This window comes from Strongylocentrotus purpuratus, unplaced genomic scaffold (assembly GCF_000002235.5).
Source record: "Strongylocentrotus purpuratus isolate Spur 01 unplaced genomic scaffold, Spur_5.0 spur5_scaffold_15, whole genome shotgun sequence".
Classification (NCBI taxonomy): Eukaryota; Metazoa; Echinodermata; class Echinoidea; order Camarodonta; family Strongylocentrotidae; genus Strongylocentrotus; species Strongylocentrotus purpuratus.
In genome coordinates, this window is record NW_022145600.1 from 14,372,847 (window position 1) to 14,399,653 (window position 26,807).

Genomic DNA, 26,807 nt, shown 5'->3' on the forward strand with positions numbered 1-26,807 from the left:
AGATGACAAAGGACTAAATGGAAGGAGATAGTGGAGAAATAGAGAGGAGAGAGAAATCGAATGGGCATGGAAAGAAAAAAAAGGAAATACTTTTTTTTAAAGAGATGAAAGCCAGGTAATTGAGACCCAGGGCAAATTAATTTGATGGAGAGTGGCATTTAGGAGGTTGATATCAATAAAATCAGGCTAATTTGACACATCCAGCATGCCTTGCAGGGTGAAGTTTACTGGAATTTATTCCCATTGATTGTATCACTTATGCAGTTTCCATGGTAAGATGCATATGTGTGTGTGTTGGTTTCTGATTTTTTTTAATTGGTGAATATTTTGATTACCGGGTAGTTATTTTTTAAACATTCCACAAAGTAAAACTTTCACCATATGAAACTCCCAGGATTTGTCCATGACAGCCGTGGTATATGGCAAGGAACATATTGCAAAAATTCATTTTTGTGATTTTGATTATTTCATAACATGAAACTTTCACAAATTTGATCCTTTAGAAATTTACAAAAAATTCCTTCACAGTAAAAAATTAAAAGATATGTGTGAAAGATAGTTAAGTTACAAGAGGGAGAGAGATAGAGGCCTTATTTAAATAGGAAAAATGAGAAAGAAGAAGAAGAGTGAGAGAGAGAGAAGGGGTAGTTAAAAAGAGAAAAATTGAGAAAGAAGAAGATAGAGGAAGAGTACAAGAGAGAGCTAGGATACAGAGAAAAGTCAATAAAGTGACCTCCAGAAATTCATCTTTAGAAATCAATAAGCTGGAGGAAGGAGGTACCTGTTCCCATGGCGATACATGAGGCATCCATCATGATGGTCCCTCTCAAGGGGGGCTCCATGAGCTCGCTTCATTTACCCCTAGCTGGAAAGATTGTCGGGCCCGGCCGGGAGAGAGAGAGAAGATGAAGTGCGAATACATGCCGGACTGACTTTGGTCTTTTAATAAACAAATAGCAAGTGAGAAGGGGTGTGCGTGTTTGATGCAATGAAGACGGTTAGATCGAGTAAGGCTCAAGGGATGTCCTTGATGTAGAACGAGCTCTAGCTTGTTCTACATCTTAATGGCGAATTACGCATGGTCCCTGGGTCTGAATTGTTTTGTTTTTCATGGCATGCAGTGTCTATTTAACACATCCACATGGCTCTCATCACTTTCAAAGGAGGTTTATTTAAGATAAAATGGTGGGAGTTTTAGCTTATAGGGGACAGGTTGTTGATTTACATATTCCCTCTTCTAATGTGACCTGTACGTTTTGAAGGGTTTTTCGAACATAATTATGTTTACAATGATAACAAATTCTTTGTAACTTTTCATAAACTTTCATGAGATCACCTGTTGATTTTTTATCTTACTTAATTGTTCCCTTTGCTCACCTCTTCTTGCCAAGTATGTTTCCTATGTATATCTCTCTCTCTCTCTCTCTCAATCTCAATCTCAATCTGTCTCTCTTTCTCTCTCTCCCTCTCTCGAACTCACTCTCACTCTCCCTCTATCCCCTCCTTCTTGCACTCTCCCCTTCTCTCAGTCTTTCTCTGTATCTCTCTTCCTATCTCATTTTCTTTCTCTTTCATTCTCCTTCAACCCTATCTCACTCTTTCTCATCTAATACACTTTTTAAAAACTGTATATACCCTATCTATATCCACTCCAGATGTTCCTGTTACCTCACTGAACTAAAAAACACCAATTTAAATCCCTATTACGGGGCCCTCATTAGCCATCAGGCATTAATGTTTGAACATAGATGTGAGAATGATTTTCTTGGAGCTATATAAGCCTCATTACTATGGTGTCTTTTATGACAAGATCCATGGTCGGAAGTAAAATGCGCCAATGAAGGATTATCAAAGAAATGCAGAAGCAGGGAGGTGTTATCAGTCGTTGGGAAGGTTTTCTGCCTTCCTTCAAAGAGCTTGTATTTCAACACTTCTGCCTCGATCGTCTTTGAACTAGATTTTAAATTGCTTGAAGATGGAGGATTATACTGGAACAGTAGCCCAAGGTAATCAAAAGAGATAGACAGTCATAATGGAAAGTATCTTACTGGAAAACAAGTTGAATAAAAAAGTAAAGGAAATTTACTTTTCCCCATGTTTGCTGCCGTTATGTGAAACAACTATTTTTTTCTAGGGCAAAAATAAGTTTTGACTTGGTTTTACTGTTGGTCAATAAGTTATTACTATTGAAAATAAGAGAGGTGACATTTTTACGATGATATCAAGTTTTTATAAAATCCTCAAACTTGAGCTAGCATCTTTCTGTGTAGCAGCAATGTATGCAAACTTCACATCAAAGAGCCTCCGTCCTCTTACCATCACACGCACAAAAATGGGAAAGCATTTGCAATTCCATCACCTCAGTTTAATGTCGGCATCTCTCTCTCGGTTTCTATCTTATTGCGTGAGGGAAGGGTATGAATTCTGACACCCGAGAGAGGGTACTCAATGAGAAGTTTCCTTGGCTGCCATCCAAATTGTGTCTAGGAGGCCCACTGGAAAATTTTGATATTTGGGGGTAGACGATGCATATTACCCATCACTTTCCTCTTGTAAGGTATGTCTTCATCAGCTCGAGATGGCCAAATAGCCCGCTATTTCTGATTTGGGAATTAAGCCCAAAGTTACAAATTGTGTCTTCATCAGGTCGGAGATATTGTGCTCGGCGTTCGAGCATAGTGCGAGTCTTCGGTCTGGTGAAGACCGGACAAATAGCGGGATATTTTGCAAACTAGCCAAAGATATCTTGGGATGATTATCTCGACTAAACATCTCGCTAATTGCAACTACGGGCTGATGGAGATGCAAAATAGCTGGATAATTTGCGATCAGGATAGTTCAAATAGCGGGTTATTTGGCAATCTCAAGCTGATGATGACAGGCCTATAGCCTGTCTGTCCATAGGAACAACTTCTCAACTTTGCAGAAGTCAGGCTTGATTAAGACATAATATTCATGATTTAAACAAATCTTGTTATTTCAACTATTTGTGTAACCATTAAACTTCAACATTTTGAGGAGTATTTTTTTCATTAAACATTCATTTCCAATGCTTTTGGCCTCATGTTATATCAGGCTATGTCTTAAATAGATAAGAGCAACATTGCTGCTTTATCTATTTTTTAATAATGATAATAAGCGGCATCTCCCAAAACAACGGATGTACCATCAGGATCTATCTTTTTGCCAAGGGGGGGGGGGGGGGGGTTTGACCCAGTGGCGGATCCAGGATTTTCCAAAATTGCGCCGTTTTACTGTTTTACTTCTTCTTTTTTTTTTCTCTTCTTCTTCTTTTTCTTCCCCTTTTTTTTCTTTTCTTTTTTTTCTTCTTCTTTTTCCCCCCTTTTTTCTCTTTTCTTTTTTTTTTTCCCACTTGGCTGCCCAAGGGGGGGGGGGGGGGGGGGTTAAACCGCCAAAACCCCCCCCCCCTAGATCTGCCCCTGACCATTGGTGGTAATCTCTCATTATCCAGAGAGTACAAGTGACTGTTATGATCATAACGCCTCTCCACATTGGCACCAGTTAGCGGTCGTGCGGCGGCTGACGAGCCTAGATTTTAATTTTTGATGTTGTCCGAGGTACGTTTGGGTAATATGCAGGGAAAGGAAATGAGTTTCATTCTAAACCCGTAGGGATGGGAGGTTGCACTAGAATTCTAATCACATCAAATTTGAGCTGCAAATGATGTCAAGATATAGAATGACATCATTTGAGATGAGGATCCATCATACCACTTCATTGGTTGTCGTTCCCCAGACTCAAATATTTTATAACCATCTGCCCCATTTTCTTATAAATAGAAGAATGTTACGTTTTGAACTTCTATTGCAGATGTTGTCTAACAGAAATAGAGTTTCATTTGTTAAGTGATATTAAGATATTTTTAATCCAATTTGAAATGACTCCCTGTTTTACTTAGTTGGATGTATTACAACACATGCAGATGCATTTCCCCCCTTAAAGCCCCTTTAATGTGTTGGGATCCCCAATTTCCGCAAAATTTGATGGCAAAATTTCACTTAAATTGTATCATAAAGTGAAAGAGGATGTTGATCATTTAAGACACATTTCTGCAAGGATTTTGTATCCTTTCATCAATATTCGACTTCAAACATATTTGACTTCAAATATATTTGTTTTGAATCCGACTTCAAACAGATTTGTTTTGAATGCGACTTCAAACAGATTTGTTTTGAAAATCCTTGCAGAAATATGTCTTAAATGATATCCTCTTTCACATTATGATACAATTTAAGGGCTTTAAAGTACAAATTGAAAAGACCAAGTTTCTCATTAAGTAAAGTTTGCAGGTTCCTATGTACTATGTTGATGTATCCCCAAATACTAATTGATCTGACTGGCAATCCATTTCTTACTTTGGGATAAGGGCATTGTCAGGCTTTTTTTTTTTCCCTCAGGATTAATGATGTGCTACTCTTGTACATTTGATCTGCCAAGCTCTGAAGATGCTAAGAGGTTAAGTCTTTGGATGCAAGCAATGTTCGAGAAATGTCTGCAATGTGATGGAATCTTTTCCTTTTTCAAAGTTTTGATACAAATCACTACTGTGATTGGTTTGGTTTTAGGTTAAGTTTAGAGTTATTTAGAGTGTTCTGTCCCTGGTTGAAGATTAAAATTTGGGTCGCATTAAAAATTGAGCATGGGAAAATTGTTGCCGGATCATAGATCATGTGTCCTGACTGGAACCATTGTTATGGATTGTGAAGGATAAATGAAACATTCAATTGATGCATGTGAACATACTATCAACCGAGGCGGAAGGCTAATAACGTTACTTTATTACGTATGTCATTCAAATGCCATGTTGTCGCTGCAGGCAGTCAATGTCCTGAATTGGTATCATGGTACTTTTATGGCTGGATGCAGTGGACGTGTCGTAATCTTTTGAATCTCAAAGCACCAGTGTATTTTCTCGCTCATGTCAAGAACCTTGTTCATCGCTCCTTGGAGTAGGAGTTTCTTGAATATTAATGAATAAATAATGAGTTCAGGATGGGAAAATCTGGCACTTTTGGATTTCTTTCCATTGCTTGGGGATTTAGAGAATTCTAATCTGTCTGCTTTTTGTTGTTTGCATTTTAGTAGGATGCACTATACTGCTATTCTCTTCTTCTGCATCCTTTTATGTCTTCCTCCCCCCCCCCCCCCCCCCTCCATTTTCTTTCTCTCTCTGTCTCCTTCCATCCCTCTCCGTCTCTCTCTCTCTTTCTCTCTCTCTTCTCTCTCTCTCTCTCTCTCTTTCTCTCTCTCTCTTTTCTCTCTCTCTCTCTCTTTCTCTTTCTCTTTCTCTTTCTCTCTCTCTATTTCTCTGTCTCTCTCTCTATTTCTCTGTCTATCTCTCTCTATTTCTGTCTCTCTCTCTATTTCTCTGTCTCTCTCTCTCTCTCTCTCTCTATTTCTCTGTCTCTCTCTCTCTATTTCTCTGTCTCTCTCTCTCTCTCTGTGTCCCTTCCTCCCCTTGTCTCCCTCCTTCCCCTTCTCTTCCTCCCTCCCCTTCTCTCCCTTCCCTTCTCTCCCTCTCTCTCTCTCTCCCTCACTCCCTCTCTCTCTCTCCCTCACTCCCTCTCTCTCTCTCCCTCACTCCTTCTCTCTCCCATAATCATATCATAAAATCATAATAACACAACAGTAACAACAATCCGCTGCGCATTTCCATACTTAATATTTACATACATGAATATGTATAAGGTTTGTATCAGTATGGTAAAAAAAAAATTATTACAATTCTTTACTACTGCCAGTGATTCAATAACATTGTGTATGTATAAAAAGAATATCATAATCTTGTATTTGTATCAAAATGCTTGATTGGCAACACTTAGAATACTGAACCAGTTATGAAGCGTTGTTGTATTGTACTGTGTTGAATCAATTGACTACTGCTCCATAATTGCTTCACCTTTTGTTTAATCTTTTGTTTTATTTTCTTTCTGCTTTTTCTTGTAGGAATGTCCATCGGGAATGGTAAACGAGGATACATTCAAGAAAATCTATTCACAGTTTTTCCCTCAAGGAGGTAAGAAAGATCTGTCTTTACATTTTCCTCTTTTACCCCATCACTACCAATTTCTCTCATTCACATAGTATTGATACACAAGCCATATTTTTCCTTAAACATTGGGCCAACAATCTCAGCAGAGAAGATGAGGAATTGTATATATCATTTATATTTGAAAATAAAAAGAGAGAAATATTATTCTCCAACTTAATTGTGGATTATTTTGTAGTTATCAGCAGTATTTTGTTAGGTAGTGTTTTCTTATCAAGTCTTTATTTCAAATAAAAGAACTTGTTGGCATAATAAACCAGTTCCATGATCCTACTCTGGACTCATAGCCGGTCACATGATTCTTACATCACATTGCAATACATATATATAGTCGCTGTTTTCACGAAGTTACGGTAGTGAAAAAAAATTGCATTCACTTTGCGTGACGATTTTCCTCACTACCATCACTTCGTGAAAATAAGGACGATATGTATCATAATTTACATGTGTAATGTAACCTATAAGAATTCCCCCTTTCTGAAGCTTCATGCCCATGTTCTGTACCATATGCATCTGTCCAGAATGACATCGATCGCCAAGAACCACAATGGAATTATTTGACATATCTTTCATGATGACTTTATTATACTCTCAAATAAAGCCATTCCAAAACAAGATCACAATTCTAAAGAATAAGGGAAACAGCTGCATTGTAGAGCTCTCAGGAATCTCCTATTTATTGACGATAATCAAAATAAATGGGATGAAATTGGCCTAATCAAGTTTCATTAGGTCCCAAGTACCCACCAAAGCCAAGGCCTTTTAGACATGTATTCTCAGAGTCCGTAGGATCGAAGACCCTTAATAAATCATATTTATTATTCTGGGATCTTCTCCGAATATTTGATTTGGATGCCTATTGGAAAGCAATAAACTGACCATGCCTGGCTTAAGAAGAATTGGATTGGATTGTTGTACTGCTCAGGCCATACATCAATCACTTGCATTCTACAAACTCCTCTCTAAAATCTCTTCCCTACATACACATAGTGATAGTTTATATTTGTTCCTGTCAGTGCATACAAAGTACATCAGCCATTTTTCTATGCCATGAATGAAGTTATTCCCAGTGATGTATATTTTATGAATTGGAAAAAATGAAGATTACTAGCTATGTGTATATAATTTGTATTTACTTTTTTTGGGGGGGGGGGGACTTTCAAAATAATGCGAAAAAAATTGAATCGGTTCTTTTGAAATTCACATGTTCTGTAAACATACATCGGAATATGGGAACAGTCACGAGTGGCGGGAAAGTTTGTCCAAACATTTCAATTGTTTTTATCATATTTCGAATAACAGCCCATTTGAAGAGGAATCCTCAGGGGACATTTCTCCCGTGATATTCTTCTAAGCTGACATGTAAATGAATGAGAAAGCTTAGAAACTAATTTCACCTTTACCAGATCTCTTAATTATCTTTCCCAGGTAAGAGATAAAATCACAATGTGTTATCATATCAATTTTTTTTAAGAGCCATCCAATCTCTTTTATCATTAATGGCCAGTTTAATATTATCTCATCTCTATAAGATCAAAAATACCCTGGCCACCAAGCCATAAAGGATGGAAATATAATTCTGTTCTCCTAAAATACAGAACAGAAATGGGACATGAAGGATTACTAAGAACACTTATAGGAAAGATTGATGCCTGTAGCCCACCTTAATCACTTTAATAGTCATATTTTCACTCAAATTAAGGGTGGTTAATGACTTTAGGGGATATCTTGACCAGTCATTGAGTCTTGGTTGAGCTCGCAAGATCATTAAAGAATCCCAGGAACTTTTTTAATGATGATGGGAAGTATTATTAAAACGTTTGAATCTAGATAAGTTTATGTCACCTACCGGTAATCTTTTGATGTGATTGAAGTTTATGAACTCATTTTATGCTATGGGGGGGGGGAGGGGGCATCAAACCTGATCTAAGAGTATGTGTATTGAACAATATCTTCAGACTATATAAACATGGTCATATTTTCTTTCTGAAACAGGAACAAGTAAAGTAGATTATTCCCTTGAAAATTGTTTATTTTCTTCATACTCTTAACCGTTTACTGTAGAATGCTAGGTACAGTTTTTTTAAGGTTGATTTTATACATTCTCCCTACACACAGGTGAATGGTACACTATAAGGAGTAAACATGCTTTCATTCAAATATAGAAAAAAGTGTTGAAACATTATCTTCATTGATAATGATGAGCCGATCATGTTCAATGGGGAAATTTGATCTGGTACAGGTGGCATTACCATCACTGTACCGACCCTAATGTGTCCTAATTCTAAAATTATGTTGATGATGACAACTGATAAGAGTAGATATCATTGGTAGTGAGGTATAACAGGAACAATCTGGAAATTATAATACTATCTCAATGTCATTACCTTCAGGATTTGTTATTGATTTTTTGTTATTATCTTGCTTATTTCAGAGTTAAGAAGAAACAAACAAACATGTATTGAAATTCAGTATGGAAACAGTTTTCATTGAGGGTTTTTTTTGTCCCTTTAAAAAAAAATGAAAACTAAGTGCTCAGTAACTAGGGAAAATTCAGAGTAACTGCTTTTTATATATAAGGAAAAAATTCTTGAACAGTTTAACTTTACTTATCTAAATTATTAAAAAATAATGTTAAGAACAAAAAAGTAAAACATAATATGTAAAGATGATAATCAACACTGTATTGCAGGTATATGCTATCACTCCTGCAACTCTGTACAGAGTTTTGGAAATGTACAATCTATGACTCAGGTCTACTCTTGGCTTTTTTTAATGAAAGAACACATGAATTATAGAGTAAGACGGAGTATCTAATTGTAAAAAACCAATTGAACCACTTATTTTATTTTTTACTCAAACTAGAAAGTGAGAAAGTGGATTCTGAAAATATTCATGAATGAATGGGGGTAATAGGCAGTGAATGAATAAATAAATTTGAAAAAATCAAAGCAACCTGTTTTATTTCAGTCAAGATAATGAGCTTTGTGAAGACATACAATGTCCCATGTATTGTTAATCATGTGAGACAAGAACAGGTTATTCAGCCACTGACCAAATAATGGATGGATGGATGCCATAAATTACCCATTTAATTACCGCTGTCATCCACTATGAAGATGAAACTTATAACATGAATGCGGAATTGGGGCTCTTGATTGAGCAAGATTAAAAGAAACAAAAACGGGGTAGGAGAAAATTGGTTGCCATGGAAACACCCTATAGATTGGCAGGTCAAGATAAGATGCAGATGGAACGTAGCTGTTTGCATCGTCGTCATTAGCATAGTGGGGTCTTATTACAAGCTCGGTGAAAGTGTTGAGATCTGAGATAAAAAGAGATTAGGCAGGATGAAAAAAGACAGGATATCTTACTCTGATGCGAGCAGGATTTTGCATTGAAGACGAACACAATTTTATCTTTGAAGATAAACACAATTTTATCTTGAAAATTTTCTTTTCCATCATTATTCATATCATTCCTGCTATTGCCTCAACTTAAAGATAAAGACCAGTTCTGGTCATGCGATCGCAATCGCAATGTGAAAGAAACGTTGTGGAATCGATCAGAAAAGGTTGATCATCTAGCATATAGTATTGGTGTGTACTGCAAGGTTCTGGAATCATCAAAGTGATAAGAAATTTGGCCCAGTCTTGGTAAAGTTACAAGCACTGTACACAGAAAGATGTATATGGGACTATGTAAAACGTGCGCGACACGTGCGCGATATCTATCAGGTCAAAATAGATTTAATAATTTACCAAATATATCAATTAGTAGGCGGTTTCTCGGCAAAATTTGTATCATCACATATTAGTCAAAACATATTCTTTCACACGATTGGTAATAAGAGCTTCCATTTCATTTTTTGAGAGGGGGGCATTTCCAAAACTGGTCTTTACCTTTAATGTTGTATGTTTAGAGCTAGAAGGGAGTTAACCTTGTGTGAATGACATTTGGCAATGTTCTTCTTGCTCTGTGAGAAGACAATTTACTAATGACTTGACATAGCTCTGATGTTTAGTACCTGCAGTACTTGAGGTAAAATTCCAATTTGAGATAATCTGGTTTGAAGTTCTAGTTGGAGAAGTTTCACAAATTCCAAGTGAACATAAAATTGTAATGATGTTTTCACTAGGCAGGAGCTTTAATCTTAACCACATAGAATCCTTCCAGCTAATGTTGAAGAGATAGAAAACAACAATTCTAATAATTGTTTACGTTCTACTAGGCCTACTGGCTGTATGCCACTTAATGGGTTTGCTGAAAATGAACAATAATAAGGAGTTGTTGATATCCTTTTTAAATCCCTTTTAATTAGATTCTTTATTGAAACAAAATACTTTATAACTGACTGCTGAAAATGATATAAAAGGTTATGTCAATAAGGACATTTGGACAATATTCCATGCAAGTCCTTCTTAAGAAGATTCTTTATTAAAGCAAAATAAAAGACTATTTTACAAGTATATTAATGGTACTTGAAATGTAAAGTCTTCTAAAACTCATTATTTAAGTAAGGATGTTTTGACAATATTCCATGCAAATCCTTAAAATTTGATTCTTTATTTAAAGCAAATGTTTTATCATACTTTTATGATACTCTAAAAGTCTGCTGAAAATATAATATAAAGGGTAGTGAAAATGAGGACTTTTGTCAATATTGAACACAAAGCCTTTGAAATTAGATTTTAAGATACTGTAAAGACCTAGAAAACTTGAACTACACTATAAATACGCAAAATATAATTCCCTAGAGTACTTCGCTTGTTCAAAACGTCATACAGTCAGAATCTACCTGCATCAATTTAACTAGTTCATTTGGCCGATAGCCAAACAAGATTTATTGAAAGACGACATCTTCATCTTCAATCACATCCTTTCCGCCTTGTTCATCTTACGTTAACCTTTCTAACAAAAAGAAAAGTACCATTGAGATGGCTTTATCTGTTTTCTCATCAACATCTCCCTGGCCCCCTTCCTCTGAAGGAGCTGATGCATTATGGGTAAGTGGAGGAATCGATGAGATTCCTATCACAACATTGGTCTTCATCCTGAATGACGTCTTGATACAAACATCGCCTCGAACACCAGATGAATTATTCCAAATTGATGAGGAGGTTGAGTTCTGGTGAATGTAAAAAAAAAAATACTTTGTGAGCTAGCTTTCTTGTTGCTGCGGGAAGAATAACACAGCAACAATGTCACATGGAAATAATTCTTGAAGAAGTAAACTTTAAATAAAATGTATGTCTGGTTCATGGTCATGCTTCCATAACAGAGAGAATCCAATAATATACAACCATTTTATTTGAGTAAATTGAAGTTTGTTTTTCATTTTAAAGGAACAATCCGATCCTATCAAGTTAAAAAGAACAATAATATTCAAATGAGAATGGAGACACACATCAGATAAGAAAATAGTGCCTGAATTGCAGATTGAAAATATTCTGATTGGAAACTCTTTATTGTCACTACTTTGGAAGAGGAGTGAGGGTATACAAATATTTATTTATTCAACATCTGCCAGGTTCAAAAAAGCTATTTTACCTTGCACTTTCCTTCTTTCATTTATAATCTAATACACCAAGTATACATTTGTTATTCATGATTTTAAAATAGAGAGAATGTCGTCTCCTGGTGGCCAGAAGGGTGTAAACATGGATCATTTTGACGTAAAGTTAATGCACTTCAAGGTTAGAGACAGATGGCATCATGGTACTTCTAGGGAGGATAGATCTATTTATAGGAAAAAATAAATAATCTCAAAAGTGAAGAAATGCAGCTCCAGCTGCCATTTTTCTTCTTTCCGACTCTCTGTTATTTTATAATGATTGAAGAAGAGAATCTAAAAAGCCTTGTCACATTAATGTTGCTCATGCAGGTGTGAATATAACTAGAATGGCATTTGGAGATACTCGTAACGAGAGGAATACTTTAATTGGACCGGCGATGCATGTAGAAGGCAATTCTCCAGACTTCAAAAGTGCCGGCCTGTTATTGTATATCTTCCCTCTCTTTCTGCCGACCATGTCCATGATCACTCCCAAAATAGTTACTAATGATTAGCCAGATGTGTCATTAATGATGGTTATTGAAGATTACTTTTATTTGAAAGAAAAAATATTGACTTGATGGGGGTTTTATCATTTTTATTGATGGATAAGAAAATTGAAATAAATACCAGTTATATTGCAGATGTGTGTGAAAAAAGAAGGAAATACAAGATATATACTGTCAAACCTTGTCTCATTGGCTAACATGCCATTAATGCCACCTGTCGATCCATAGTGGTTCATTGTGATCGTTTATATTGTCTCCCTTGAGGAAGATATATATATATATTGTAGAAACTGTCTTGAAAGCATTCCGTCAACAAAGAACTTTTTGTCTGTTTCCCTAGGATGGCTTTATTGACAGACAGGTATGAGAGTATAATTGATTTTTTTTCCCTTCTAAATGTCAACTTTCTTAATTTTGATATTTGGTTACTAGATTCATTATTTGGAGTTGGGGTAACTCAAAAGAATTCGAAAATACCTTTGGGACAAGGTACTTTTAGTAATAAAGGGATATCAAACATGAAAAGGACATTGTTTTTTTTCTTGTAATCTGGTGTCAACTCCTTGAACAACTACTTGTGGATGGATATTCACACACCTATGACAACTGCACCCCCGTCTTTTCAGGTAATAGTTCTCCAGGAACAACTAATTCCTGCCCCTTTTGGGGCTAATAATCCTCCTAGGATAACCCAGAGCAATTACCATACTATTGAATGTGGCCCCGAAGGATAGCAAATACACCTACCCACTTGACTACCATCTACTTAGGACAATAACCACCTTGACAGCTAACCCTTTGGACAACTACACCATTGCATTTACCATTCCAATGGACAACTACCACCAACTGGTATTATCCCCAGGAAGATCATCCACCTAGGACCAATAGATCTGTCCAGGTTAGACGATCTTCTACCTATGACAACTGCACTAAGAAAATTAACTTTCCAGAACACCATCTAATACAGACGATTTTAAACCACATTGGACAATCGACCAACAATGACACCAATCAACTAATAAAATAATTTAGGTAAAGCTAGAATATATAAAAATCAACCTCAACGATTTTCACCTGGCATTCTATGGGCTAAGGGATGAGGAGTCTGAAGAAAAGAAAGAATAACATAAAACCGCGCCCACAGAATCCAATGTGGACTTGGGTTCCATGAGGGCCCCGTATGAGGTGCGTCAAGTAGTCTACTCACAAGTCACTTTTATATTAATTGTGAGTATATTAAAACTTGCAAAATCTGTTTCAGAAGTATTATTTGAAGCTAATATTTTGAATAGAGTAGTACTGCATGGGACTACTAACATATACAGAACAAAATATTTATGGGTGATTGATACGCTTCAAATCAACCTATTGACAAACAAATCTCTCAATCTCCTTTGGACTTTAATATAGAAACCACTTGGTTCTTCTGGGAATAGGTTTTCCAACTAGGACAATTACTACCTTAACATCTACCCCTCAGAAAAATTCCCACCTGACACTGATGTTTCTGATCATCAAGAATATGTCATGAATCTGATAATTGTCCAGATTTCAGATGGTCATGTGGTAATTGTCAAGGGGTAGGTGTCGCGAGTGGTTGTCATAGAATTATTATTGTCCCTAAGATGAGATAACATAGTTTGTTATTCTGCTTTTTTCTTTTCTAGATTCGAGCCACTATGCCCATTATGTCTTCAATTCCTTTGATACGGACCATAATGGTTCACTAACCTTTGAGGTAAGTTTGTTGAGTTCTCTTCCGTATTTTATCTCCCTCTCCCTTTCTCTCTCCCACACTGTTACACATAACCCAGGATCGGACCACTATGCTCATTACGTCTTCAAATCCTTCGATCTCGATCGTAATGGTGAGCTTTCCTTCGAGGTAAGTTCGGACAGTTTGTGCGCCCGCCAAATCCCCGCTTTCCATTCCCTGGCATGCCATCCCTCCTCTACATAACTCTCTCTCAAGAAAGTTTTAGATTTCAAAATTCATTTCTTGTGTTGAGCTTCGTTGTGATGCCCTTTACCTACGTCAAAAATAAACGGCTAATGACTATTGCAGTGATCCCAGAACGGTCGGAATGAAGACAAATGAACTCTCCTCTGTTTGCTTGGCTTGTCTTTTTTCAATAATAAACTGAACGTGTGAGGAAGTAGTAACATGGACGGAAGGATGACATCACCATTATTACATTTATAGGCAGCTCAGGGCCCTGTACTATAACGAGTTACAATTAATTTTAATAAATCGCAACTCTTTATAGTACAGAGCTCTAGTCCATAATACAAATTGATGAACACAGAGGGCTTAGTCAATCTGTTACAACTTTCACATCTGCCATAGATCTTGGGGATGGGGCATATCAACATTTTGATAGCTGACCTTTTTTGATAGAGAAATAAAGGCATTAATCCATTTACTTCTAAATTCTCTCAGTCCCTTAGGCTTTAGTTTAGGACCATCCAGTTCTATTAAAGACCATGTCGGAAGTGAAAAATGAACTAGATGAATAGGTGATGTAAATGAGTACCCGGCTGGAATTAATTCCTTGAAATGCTAGAGCGCCGTAATGGCAGCCGTGCTAAAGCCAGGGTAATAATCAGGAGCGTCAGGAGTGTCAAGTCTGACTGACATGAGCGCTATACAGGAACCCACTATTATTATTATTATTATTATATATCAACGGAAAGCTATTAAGCCATAGATTACAATGATATCAATTATATGCTATTTCAATGTCTCAGAGGAGTAACAGCTCTCTCAAATTTAAAGCTTTAAAAATCAGAAGTTGTCGACCTGATAACTAGCTATCTACTTGATGACATCATCCTATGTGGAATATGCATATTCACAGTGACTTTGCATTGATTGAGCACGGCTCATCACAAGAGCTTTGTAGGCAAGCCGATCGGGTCCACATGTTATATCGTCTCTGTGACTGCTGCAAATTGACTGTTGTTGATCCGTAATATTTGGAGGGGTGCAGAAAATTAGGTTTTTAATTGCTTTTGTGCAATACTAAAATGGAAAAAGTTTTTATTCCTTATATATTTGTATTCTACATTCATCCAATGCAATTTTTTGGGGGGTGAGCATCTGATGTGTATAAAAATTCTCAAATTGTTAGTGGTTTTCATAAGCATTTCAACGTTAATGTCCTGAGTTCCATGAGGAAGTTTCAAGATAGAAAGTCAATGCCGCAATGTCCGATGATTGCAGATCATGGTTCTTTGATTCAACAGATTCTCTTAAACAGCATACTAGGTCCATCCTAGCTGTGTAAAAACATTTTATTCCTATGTGCACTTCTTAGTTCTATGCACTTTCCTTTCTGCTTGCCCCATCTACCAAACTCTCTGCTTGTACTATCGCACTAACTTGCATCTTCAGCCTTGTTCATACATAAGCCGGTAAACCATCCTTTAGAAAACGTGAGGTGAAAGATAAAACCATTTTCAAGTAAATAGAACAGTGCTACTACGGCCTCTAAGTGTAATAATTCATCTCTTTGTTATAAGAGTTAGCAATGTGAAGTGCTGTATGCTCATACCATCTTGTTTTTGCCTGTGGCATTATTTTTTAGATGGTTTACCGCATCGTGTTTGATCGAAGCTTGAAAAAAAAAATCAATTTTCTGCTTTCAGTATGTCATGTTAAAATGATTTCTTGAAGTATATATATGCAGTGTTTCTCTAAATCATTTGTTCTGTAAAAGTAGTTGATACTTTTCAACAATGGTATCCGCTAATTTTTCTAAATAAAAGATCTCTATTAATTGTTAGGATATTGTCATGTTGCATAGGTAGGCAAGCTCATGTACCCTGTCCTTTAGAAATAGTAATGCGATAGTGTCTCTTGAGAGCCAGAAAGGCATTTAATAATATCTCCTTCCATAGACTAAACACCCTTCTGGCTCTCAACAGAGAAGATATGTTAATGTATTGATTAGTATTCCCTGCACCATCTTTTCTTTGAAGTGATTATGTTAGAATTTGTCTTCAAAAAAATTGTTTTCCTGTTCAAAACGTAGTAAGACAGTAGAATTCTCAGAAAATCTGTGACATGAATTCAATAATCGTCAAAGGAACACATTATTTGGTCGGAGCAAACAAATTTGCGAGAGAGGGATAGTGACCTGTGAAGAAAAGTGAGTCGCATTTCATCATTTGACATCAACATCCCTTGAACGCATCAATCATCCAGAAAAGAACTCTTTTCTGTCTATATTTGATCGCTAGAAATTGGAAAGGATCCCACGCCCGCATGTTGTTTGTTCAACACCGTTCTATCTCCGCAAAACCTCGGAAGGCAAAGACCCCCTCTCTTGTTTTCTTCCTTAGATGTCAAACATGCGATAGGAGCATAAGATGCAATAACCCGACAAACATGTTAGAACTGATTGTGTGTGCATGTTTCTTTACAATGATGGATAACCCGAGCACTTGAAATTCAGATAAAGGGGAGGCACCGCCAAGAACCTTTTGTAGTGTTTTTACCGACATGCTATGAATCAAGTATGTCCATCTATAAAGCGCATTTGATTGGGAAATGAAGCGCTGGAGTGCAGAATAGAAAATCTTGAAGCAAAATCATATTGGTGAGGAGAGTAGCCAATGTATACATCAACTTGCAATTGTGCAGGTGATATAAAACGCACTGTATATCATTGATGTTTCCAATAACAGGTTTTTTGTGAAGTTTAATCTAAAAATGTGTTTCATATTTTGGACAAAAGAATTTTGTTTTTAAATTCATGGTTAGACAGTTGGACTAACTAGAGCATTATTCCTTTTTCAGTCTGCTGAAAGCCAGAAGGTGTTAACTATTTGTGAAAGTGTTAAAGGAAATAAAGTCCTTTTGGTTCTCATCACATGATACATAGAATCAAACCTCTCTACACTTTCCATATGGTGGCATCTATGATATAAAAAAAGACATTTGCGTGGTATATAAGTGGAATTTGGAAATAGATTAATGAAAAAACATTCCCTGAAAACCATTATGCATGGAGACAGAGGCAATGTTCGGAATTTTCATAAATAACAGGTTGTTATTTATCAGATTTTTGCCGCAATATCATTTTCAATTAATATTTCATGAATGTTTTTTTGCAGAATTCAAACTGTAACTGTGATATAGAAATTATAATTCTTACAGAGTTTAATTGATTTTCATTCTTGCTTGCTCCTTTCCCATCATGCCTTGCAAGAGTTGTGGAAGAAAAGTTTTAATTTGAATGCTTGATTTTGTTTTCATGATACACCCTGTAGTATCTGCGACAGAAAGGGGATACATCCATATATTGCTGTAATATCTATATGGAACCATTACTCTTTTAAAACTAACATTGACAGTAATGTGGGGAGATTTATCAATTAAAATCTGAACAAAAGATACCTAGATGCAAGGCATGGGGCTTATATATTTGTCTTATCTCTGTTTCAGGGCGCTTATAACCCCTGCATTAAGTGAAATTATGGGGTAAAAAAAATACATTGTTGGGAGCAACAACGGCCCATTTTTGTACTTCATAATCTGTTTGTTATATAAAGTACAAAAATATGAAGAGTAGTGTAGGCCTGTCATATCATTTTGCGAATATTTCTTCTTCTCGCTGTTCACCATTGCACCTCATGTTTAAATGAACCTTGAATAGCATCCCATAGTTCCTTTGCTTGCATCCAAACCTCATCACAACCTCTAGAATGTAGTCTACTGAGAGCTAGAAGGACATTGACCCCTATCATCCGACACAGACCCATTGCCTTTCTGACTCTCAACAGAAACGGACCATTTCTTCTGTTGAGAATCAAAAGGCATTACCTCCCATCAACTTAGTTTGAATCAAGACCCTTCTCTTTGTTGACAAACTATATCAGTCTGCTGGCAGCCAGAAGGATGTTCAACTCAAAACAGAACCTATATCTTGAGGGTTCAGTGACACAAAGACGTAACTCCATATTTTGCCAAAATGAGTATTTGTCATCAAAATGTTCAGAAAAATGTGGGCTTTCCAGGAAACTCAAAGACTAAACTTCATCCAACACCCCATTGAAGTCAATGGCTAGTGAGACTTAACTCCTTAAGGCCCAAGTGCTCGGTGACACATAAACCACTTTTTCTCAAAGTGGCCAAAATGGAGTTACGTCTTTGTTTCACTGACCCCTCGATATGCCCTTCTGGCTCTCAACAGACCCCTCAATCTTTCTAGAATCACTGTGGCTTTGCTTTTAATTGCATCATTGCTTGATTGATTGAGATAATCTATTTTCTAGCATTGCGTCTCTCTACCTTGGACTAATCTTTTCCCCCTTGCAGGAGTTTGTACAAGGCTTGTCAATACTGGCAAGAGGGTCACTGCAAGAAAAACTAAACTGGGCATTCAACCTATACGATATCAACAGAGATGGCTACATTACGAGAGAGGTAAGCATATCTTTTTCAAATTTAATTTTGGTAGCTTAGTGAACTGCAGTGGTATGGTCAACTTATTTGGAATGGAAAAGGCATAGCTGTCTGTGAGATCAAGGTATTGTAAGTTGTCATTTGACATATTTTAATTGACTTTTTTTTTTTAATTTCTTTAAGCTAATCAAGGTTATTAAAAGAATGTTACCAGCTCCATGTCAAAACGATACGGCTCTGCCTATGTGCCATAAAATTGAAGATTTTCTACAATTATGCACTTTGCTATCTGGACATGACTTTGTGTACCACTGCATTTTGCAAAGTTACCTTATCAACCCTCCTGTGCAACCTACATTTAGGACAATTGTCCTAGATGGATAGTTTTGAATTGTAATACTATAATTGCATTGTTAGATAAGCCAACAAATTTCTTCTATAGATACAATTTCTGGAATGAAGTTACCTGTTAATTATTCAGGAGCTAAAATAGAGACATTCTTATTCTAATCACATTTTACAATACTCCACTTATTAGGTGGTGTTTGCAACCAAAGACCACAGAAGGGGTTGATAGAAAAGCCTAGGAGAGGCTGAAGGTATATATGTGAACATAAACCTGATAACTACTGAATTCTCTAGTTCCCATATAGGCTTGATACAGGGATCACTTGGTTACCATAGACAAGTACAAAATGAACATATGTGTCCATCCTTCAAAATTATACTTTTCATACAAAGTTTAGTACGATGGATAAGATAACTTTTAAAATGAGAGGAGATTAAAAGAGGCACTGAGGAAAAGAGAGAGAGTATAGGATGAAGGAGAAATGAGTTTGATAAGGAGAAATAGAGAAGAGATGAGAGGGAAAGGCAAAGACAAGCAGGTAAAGAAATGCCACATTCTCTGAGCAGCAACTTTAACATATACAATCAATTTCAAAATCTGTCATGTGTGTAAGACATTAATTTCATGTCTAATTCATCAGATTAATTTCATGTCTAATTCATCAGATTAATTTCATGTCTAATTCATCAGATTAATTTCATTTTATTGGAATAATGATGTTTTATAAGCAGAATGAAAGAACAATTTTGCTGTTTACAAAGCAACCATTTATACTTTTGGAAATTCATTTCCATAGTGCAACAACAATACTAGGAACTTTGTAATTTGGGCTTGCATTCAATCAACTCCTCTCCAGAAATGTTGTGTTGTGATGTATAGATGATTAGAACTTGAAAATTAAGTTCATCTGCGTTTCCTATGAAGAATAATTTTTTCCCAATTACGTCATTTAAATGCCCACTGTCAATAGGATTTAACCGCTAACACAAACTGGGTCACACTGCCTCCCAATTATACCTTTTGATGCCAGTATAGATCACATTATCTAAGCTAGGAGCTTGAATGAATGATTAAATGTAAGTTCAAAGCTTGCCTAGAATGTAGTTGCATTATAAAATAAATTGCCTTGAATTTATCGTAAATTTGTGATTGGTTACTGGATGAGTAAAATACATAACAAATTCAAACTTGCTGGAAATTACATTCACTAAAATTTGAAAATTTGAAAATTGAATTTATTGTAAATTTGTGATTAGTTACTGGATGAGTAAAATACATAACAAATTCAAACTTGCTGGAAATTACATTCACTAAAATGCACATACGAGATGTACATGGATTGGGACTACTAGCTCAATTTCCTTATCTTCCTTTGCTCAAATCTTCTGCCAAAATTATTAAGCATATATCATATTCATGTATTTACAGTCTTTTATGTGTAGTGGTTTTTCCCCTGTTTTCTTCTTCTTCTCTTTCTTCTTATCCTCCTCCTCCTCCTCCTCCTCCTCCTCCTCCTCCTCCTCCTCCTCCTCCTACTCCTCCTCCTCCTACTCCTCCTCCTCCTCCTCCTCCTCCTCCTCCTACTCCTCCTCCTCCTCCTCCTCCTCCTCCTACTCCTCCTCCTCCTCCTCCTACTCCTCCTCCTCCTCCTCCTCCTCCTACTCCTCCTCCTCCTCCTCCTCCTCCTCCTCCTCCTCCTCCTCCTCCTACTCCTCCACCTCCTCCTCCTCCTCCTCCTCCTCCTCCTCCTCCTCCTCCTCCTCCTCCTCCTCCTCTCTCTCTCCTCCTCCTCCTCTCCCTCCTTCCTCCTCCCACAACTCTTTTTTCTTCTTCTTTCTTCTTTTTCTTTTTCCTTTTCCTTCTTCTTCTTCTTCTTCTTCTTCTTCTTCTTTCTCTTCTGTTGGCTGTCAGTGATCAATAATTTCATTTGAATATGTGGTAAGAGAACTCAGATTACCTCTAAAAAAAAAAGAGAGAGAAAAGAAAGATGGGCAGGATGTCTAAGGGCGGGATGACATCGCTCACGGATACAGATCAACAAACTCTGTTATCTAGTCGATAGGACAGGTGACGATGGGTCGGACTGTAATTAGAAAATCAGAGAGGAGGCGTGATGGAATAATGATGACACTAATGAGATGAAGAATTAAAAAGACATCCATGTTGTTCTCTTCCTTTTCCCAGCTGAGGATATTTATCTCACATTAGTCTTCCCCCTCATATTTTTTTCATCACATTTCAGGGATTTAAAGATAGATTACATCAGTCTTGGTGTAGAAGTTGATAATTAAATATTTACCTGCTTTGCATCTGTGAAAGTTGTTTACCTTAACTACCCAGCCATTGTATTTTACATAAATAACTGAGAAATGCTTTGGATAATAGGTACAGGTATGTGTTCAAAATATTTGCAAAGAAAAAAAGGAGAAGGTCTCAAATTTAATGGAGGGTGGCACATTTCTTTGAATTAGCTATACCGTTATGTAGATTTTGGGCCACAGAAGAGGGGGAGGTATTAGATTCATGTTCAAATTTCTAACAAGCAAAACAAAAAAGAGAAGGGTCTGAAACTCAATTGTAAGAGAGGGGGGGTTATAGTCATAGTGTAGGCGTATTTTGACGGGTAAGGGGCACATTACCCCCCCCCCCCTCTCTTGATACCTCACTGTGTAAAGCTTGAATACAAGTTTCAAACTCCCCTGCCCATCTCCAAATATCAATCTGTTTAGTATCTGTTGTTTCATCATATCTCCATTGGGACTTTTTTTTATAGCACTGGCGTGAAAGCGTTCATTCCTCTGTAGAAAGTATGGTATCTCCTTTCAATATAAATCAATTTCATAAATGTCAATATATTGGTTTAGATTCTTCCCTTACATCCCAGGCGTCGGCAAACCCAATTATTCCTTCCACTGTTTTTCTCCCTATTTCATTTTTTGTTTAACTTAAAGGTGACGCAACTGAGTTTTTAGTTTATGTCTTTGCAAAACAGGAGAGAATGAGAGGGCTATCCAGTGTCGTATTCTGTCCTAAACAAGAAGAATAAACATGGGATCTTGTTAGGGTTCGGTGTCTTATTTATTGCTCTGAACTTTGTGAATTATTTGAAGGATGGGAGGGTGGATATAATTTACAGGCTTTGTAGGGGGAGCCGCTTGTGAGTATGATAAATATTTCGAGAATTCACATTACCAATTATACTCTCCTTTTACTTCTATATCAAAGGAGGGAAGCAGTCAAACCTATCTTTAATTGCCACCTCTCTAATGGTCAATCGCCTGTGTAGTGGGCACTTATATCATCTCCCAGCTTTAAGGCCCGGTCACACAGGGAGGACGCATGGGGAACGCACGGCCAGCGGATTGGAAATTTGCAATTTGGGCCAGTGCGTTGTCGTTCGCTAGGCGTGCGTCATCATTCGTTACTCGTTCGTCGAGCGCGCTGGACCAACGCTGGACCAGCGCTATGCATGCGTCGTCATTCGCTGTGTGCGTTGGGATTTTTTGAGCATGCTCAAAAACGTGCGCCGAGCTCGACGCATGAATATACACGCCAAAGGCACGCCAGACATGCGCCGGAGCGCGCTAGACCAGCGCCAGACATGCGTGGAGCGCGCTAGACCAGCGCCAGACAAACGCGGAGCACACGCCCTGTATACGCACAGCGCGCTAGCTACACGCCGTGCATTTTGTGTCAGCTCGCTAGCTTTTCCAAAATTATGACAAAAGTTAGGCACACGTTCTTTTCCAATTTCCAATGCGCTGGCCGTGCGTCGTAGAACGCGGTGCATGCGTGGACCATTCGTCCAGCGCGCTAGCAACACGCTGTGCATTCGTGGAAGTTGTTTTCATGTGCGCTCTGTGTGCGCCCTGTGTGTGCCCTGTGTGCGCCCTGTATACGCCCTGTATGCGTCCAGCGCTTTGCATTTGGTGTCAGCTAGCTGTATAGCTTCGACAAAAGTTGGGCGCACGACAACGCACTGGCCAAAATTGCAAATTTTCCATGCGCCGGCTGTGCGTCCCCCATGCGTCCCCTCTGTGTGACCGGGCCTTTAGGAGGAAATATATCTTGTCGAACCTGTCAAAAAAATAGCGCCCCTTGTGTTCTTCCCTATAATATCCTGATAATGAACTAGAGCAATACAGTTAGACATTTCTTTAGGTCTTTTTCCTGGAATATATATATGCGATTTGCCAATGGAGCTGACTTAAAGTCAAGATATGTTAACTAGTCAAGATTCTCAGTATCCATCCACCACTGCTTCATAGATGTGCTTGATGTAATTGTCAATTGATATTACATGTGTTTAGAGCCAGAAGGGCGTTCACCCTTATCATCTTATGTCAAAGTGTTGCCCTTCTCATAATTTACCCCTGCTCGTTTCTCATTGTGTGACATTTAGCTGCAAACCAAGTTAGCATTCATGTCCTGGGGGGTGTTTCACAAAGACTAAGATCGACTTTAAGTTGGACTTACCTATGGCAGGCCATTCATGCAACTGGTTGCTCTCACCATTGGTCTCTCAAATATGATCTTTAGATAATATTCTTTCCTTCAATAATGAACTATCAAAAAATGTAGATTTGCGATCATGATTTTTACTCTCCCTTGAGAAACCAATGCCAGGAATGGTTAGAGGAACTAGTGGCATGAACAGCCAGTCATGTTTAAATTCAACTTACAGTCCATCTTAGTCTTTGTGAAACACCCCCCAGGGACGGGTTGCAAACAGGTCTGCCCATCACAGATAATCGCTTGTCAGCAGGGGGGTGTCCTTTTAAACTGGGTCATCCAATGGCAGTTCGTTTGGACCCCCTTTGTGCTATCAAGCAGGACTATTTATAAATCCTTTTACAAGCCATCTTTTTCTTGCGAGCGCACTTTCAAATACTTGAAAATGCTAGCGGTGAATAGAGAGTGGCTACATGTATATGGCCCATAGTTTACGATGATCCTATATGAGTGACAGTATGACCCTATTTCAGTTCAATTTCATTCCAATTTAGAAAAACCCATAAATTATATCAAAGTTCCTAAGAACCCTTTTACATCGACAGCCTGTGTCCTTTACACACATCTTTTAGAGGTAATTGGTCTCACACGTTCATACTGTTTCGTTTTGCTATTTGTTATTTCAGAGTATGGTAGATGCTTCAAATAGCCATGATAGATTCTTACATTTTTAAAGACAATTTGAATTGTTAGATGAATTTTTAAAATGATACACTGATAAGCTGAACTTCATCCTAAGATCTGGCGAGTTGCGTCAGGATTTTTAATGAAATATATTCCAAAATGACTTCCACATCTCATGACTACCGTAAAGTAAGTTAGATGATTGATTTTTAATATGATTGACATATATACAAAATAATATTTTTAGCTCTTCTCTTCTACAGTAATCACTACACCATCTTTTCTCTCAATTTAACTCTCCATACTCCCTCTTACAAACTCCAGCCTCTTGTTATTGCTCAGACAAAAACAAGGTTATCTTGCTCCAAAGCCGAGGCCCTATCGAAGGGTTCAATGTGTTCCACTTTCCAGCACCTTATTAGCTCTTTTCATTAGTTTGTCAAGTTGAATGTGACAGAAAGGATCTCTGGCACAAAGCGTGCCGTTGACATGATCTAGAGCCATTAGGGGAACGGTGTCCTACATGCATATAAATCCGCTTGGAGATTGGATGTAAGGTGTAGAGTTACAAACAACATTATTATAGCTGTAGAGATGCTGCCGGCTTGATGACATTAGTTTACAGACAGGCCGCTAGAAGGATGCGAATGGTAGGGAGGTGAAGTGAGACGTAGAAAAAGAGAGAGAGAGAGAGAGAGAGAGAGAGAGAGAGAGAGATGGATCGATGGATGAAACGAAATTAAAGTGTTTATCTTTAGGTGAGGATTCAACAAAACTAGTTTGTGCTACTTTCCCATCTGTATCAACTTACAACCATTTCATGTAATGTTGCTGGTGCATTTGTTTCTTCAAAATAGTAGTCATATGTCAAGAAAAGGCCTTCATTCCTTGACAACAACAAATTCTGTAAGAAGCTAACTGTATTCTAGTGTTTTGTTATTGTATGATAGTGAGGCCTCCTTGTCTCGCTAAAAGTATAAACAAGTCTTGTGTCTGTCTTCTCTGGGTAGTATAGGAACACAAGAGGGCAGTAGACCCTTTTAGAAAGCCAGCATTATTCACTTGCAATGAAAATGGTGCATACAATACCTGTAATGTCATTTGAATAATTTGGTTCATATGTTGTGTTTGATCTCTTTTTATGACAGTGTAATGTTACAGTTTTAATGTACACTTGCCAGATTATGGCGTTGACTCAATAACTAATTTTTGCAACAATAAGTAAATGTTGAAGGGAATTGATGACACATGTCCAGATGTCTGCATCAAATTAAATATATGCATCCTTTGGGGATAAGCTTTTCAGCAACCCTAAATTTGGGGCATTTTCAAATGAATTTTTTTCCCCCATGTAATTGGAGGAAAGACCTAAAAAAACAAATCAGTTTTCATATAATTTTTCTATAGGTTCTATTCTTCCAAATAGCTTCTGAGAGATGAAAGAATTTAATTTTTGTCATAAAAACCAGATAAATTCAGAGGGCGTACTTGGAAAACAGTTTTGTTAAACTGAATGTACCTACCCTCTATTTTAAATAAAACTTGAATAAATAAATAAATAAATAAATAAATAAATTTAACAAAATTTCCACTCTTTGTTTCTTTCAGGAAATGTTAAATATAGTACAAGCCATATACGACATGATGGGCAAATACTCCGAGCCAACGGTTGAAGATATCTCACCGGTAGAACACGTCGAAAGAGTCTTCCAGGTTTGTTCTTCCTTTACTGTTATTTTGTTTCTTTTTTTTTCAAAGTGTTTTATTTGTATTCCGATTTGTGGTACTGCTTTGGTATTTTTTTGTTTTCATAGGTTTTTATTAATTTCTCTCATAAAGAAAAATTGTACGTTGTTTATAACATTGTATATAAAATAACAAAATAATTTTAACATAGGTCTTAATAAATTTTCCAATGAACTTTTACATTTACATACAAAAATTACAGATGAAAAATATTCACTTTAACAAAATTATATTTTCACCAAAATAAAAAAATATATATATATTTTCTAGACCAGTTTGATTATAATTCTCAAATTATTTCTTTTCCACAATATTCTGTTAACCTATATTCCTCTTCAATTTCCTTTAGAGACAAAAAAATTATATATATAAAAAGAGAAAAAGCTAAAAAAACACCTACTACCCCCCGCCCCACACAACATTTAAACACATAACAAGTACAACAGTATACAAAACACACACAAATAGAGAACGAACAAACAAACAAAAGTAAAAGAAAAAGAAAAGAAGAGAAAAAAGAAGAAGAAAAAAAGGAGAAAAAAAAATAGAGAAGAGAGGAGGGTCAGGAAGTTGTATATTGAGAAAATTAAAAAATGAAAACATTTATTCTAAACTTTCCAAAGCTTCCCATTTCCTTAAATGAATTGATCTCAAGATAATACCAAGAATTCAGTTACCCATCGGTGCAAAGAGCTTACTATAACAAATTTAGTATTTTATCACTTAAAGTGACTTGGTAACATTGCCTCAGATTCTGAAACAAAATCCTGGATTTAGCTCATGCTGCAATCATAATTATAAACCTTTAGGTCAGTTAAGAATCCCATGACTTTACAAGCCAATTGCCTGTCTGATTATCAAGATATTTATGATTTGAAATCGAAATTTCATTCTTCGTTTTTCCTAACGGCTTTTATAAAACAATAGTCTATTAGAGAAAAGATTTTTTTTTTGAGGCACTTCATGATCATTTTGAAACATAATTTTTTTAGGGCTTCAATATTACACCATATCACAGGCACTGATAACAT

At 36.9% G+C, this 26,807-nt stretch overlaps 1 protein-coding gene across 1 annotated transcript in view; it reads left to right on the forward strand.

The window, feature by feature from the left end:
- LOC100888051 (Kv channel-interacting protein 4) overlaps positions 1–26,807 on the forward strand; it is a 55,126-nt gene that overhangs the window by 21,747 nt on the left and 6,572 nt on the right. The window contains exons 2-5 of the mRNA XM_030985650.1: positions 5,968–6,037; positions 13,804–13,874; positions 18,459–18,566; positions 25,639–25,743. Coding sequence (XP_030841510.1) covers positions 5,968–6,037; positions 13,804–13,874; positions 18,459–18,566; positions 25,639–25,743 — 354 coding nt within the window. The remainder of the gene's footprint in view (positions 1–5,967; positions 6,038–13,803; positions 13,875–18,458; positions 18,567–25,638; positions 25,744–26,807) is intronic.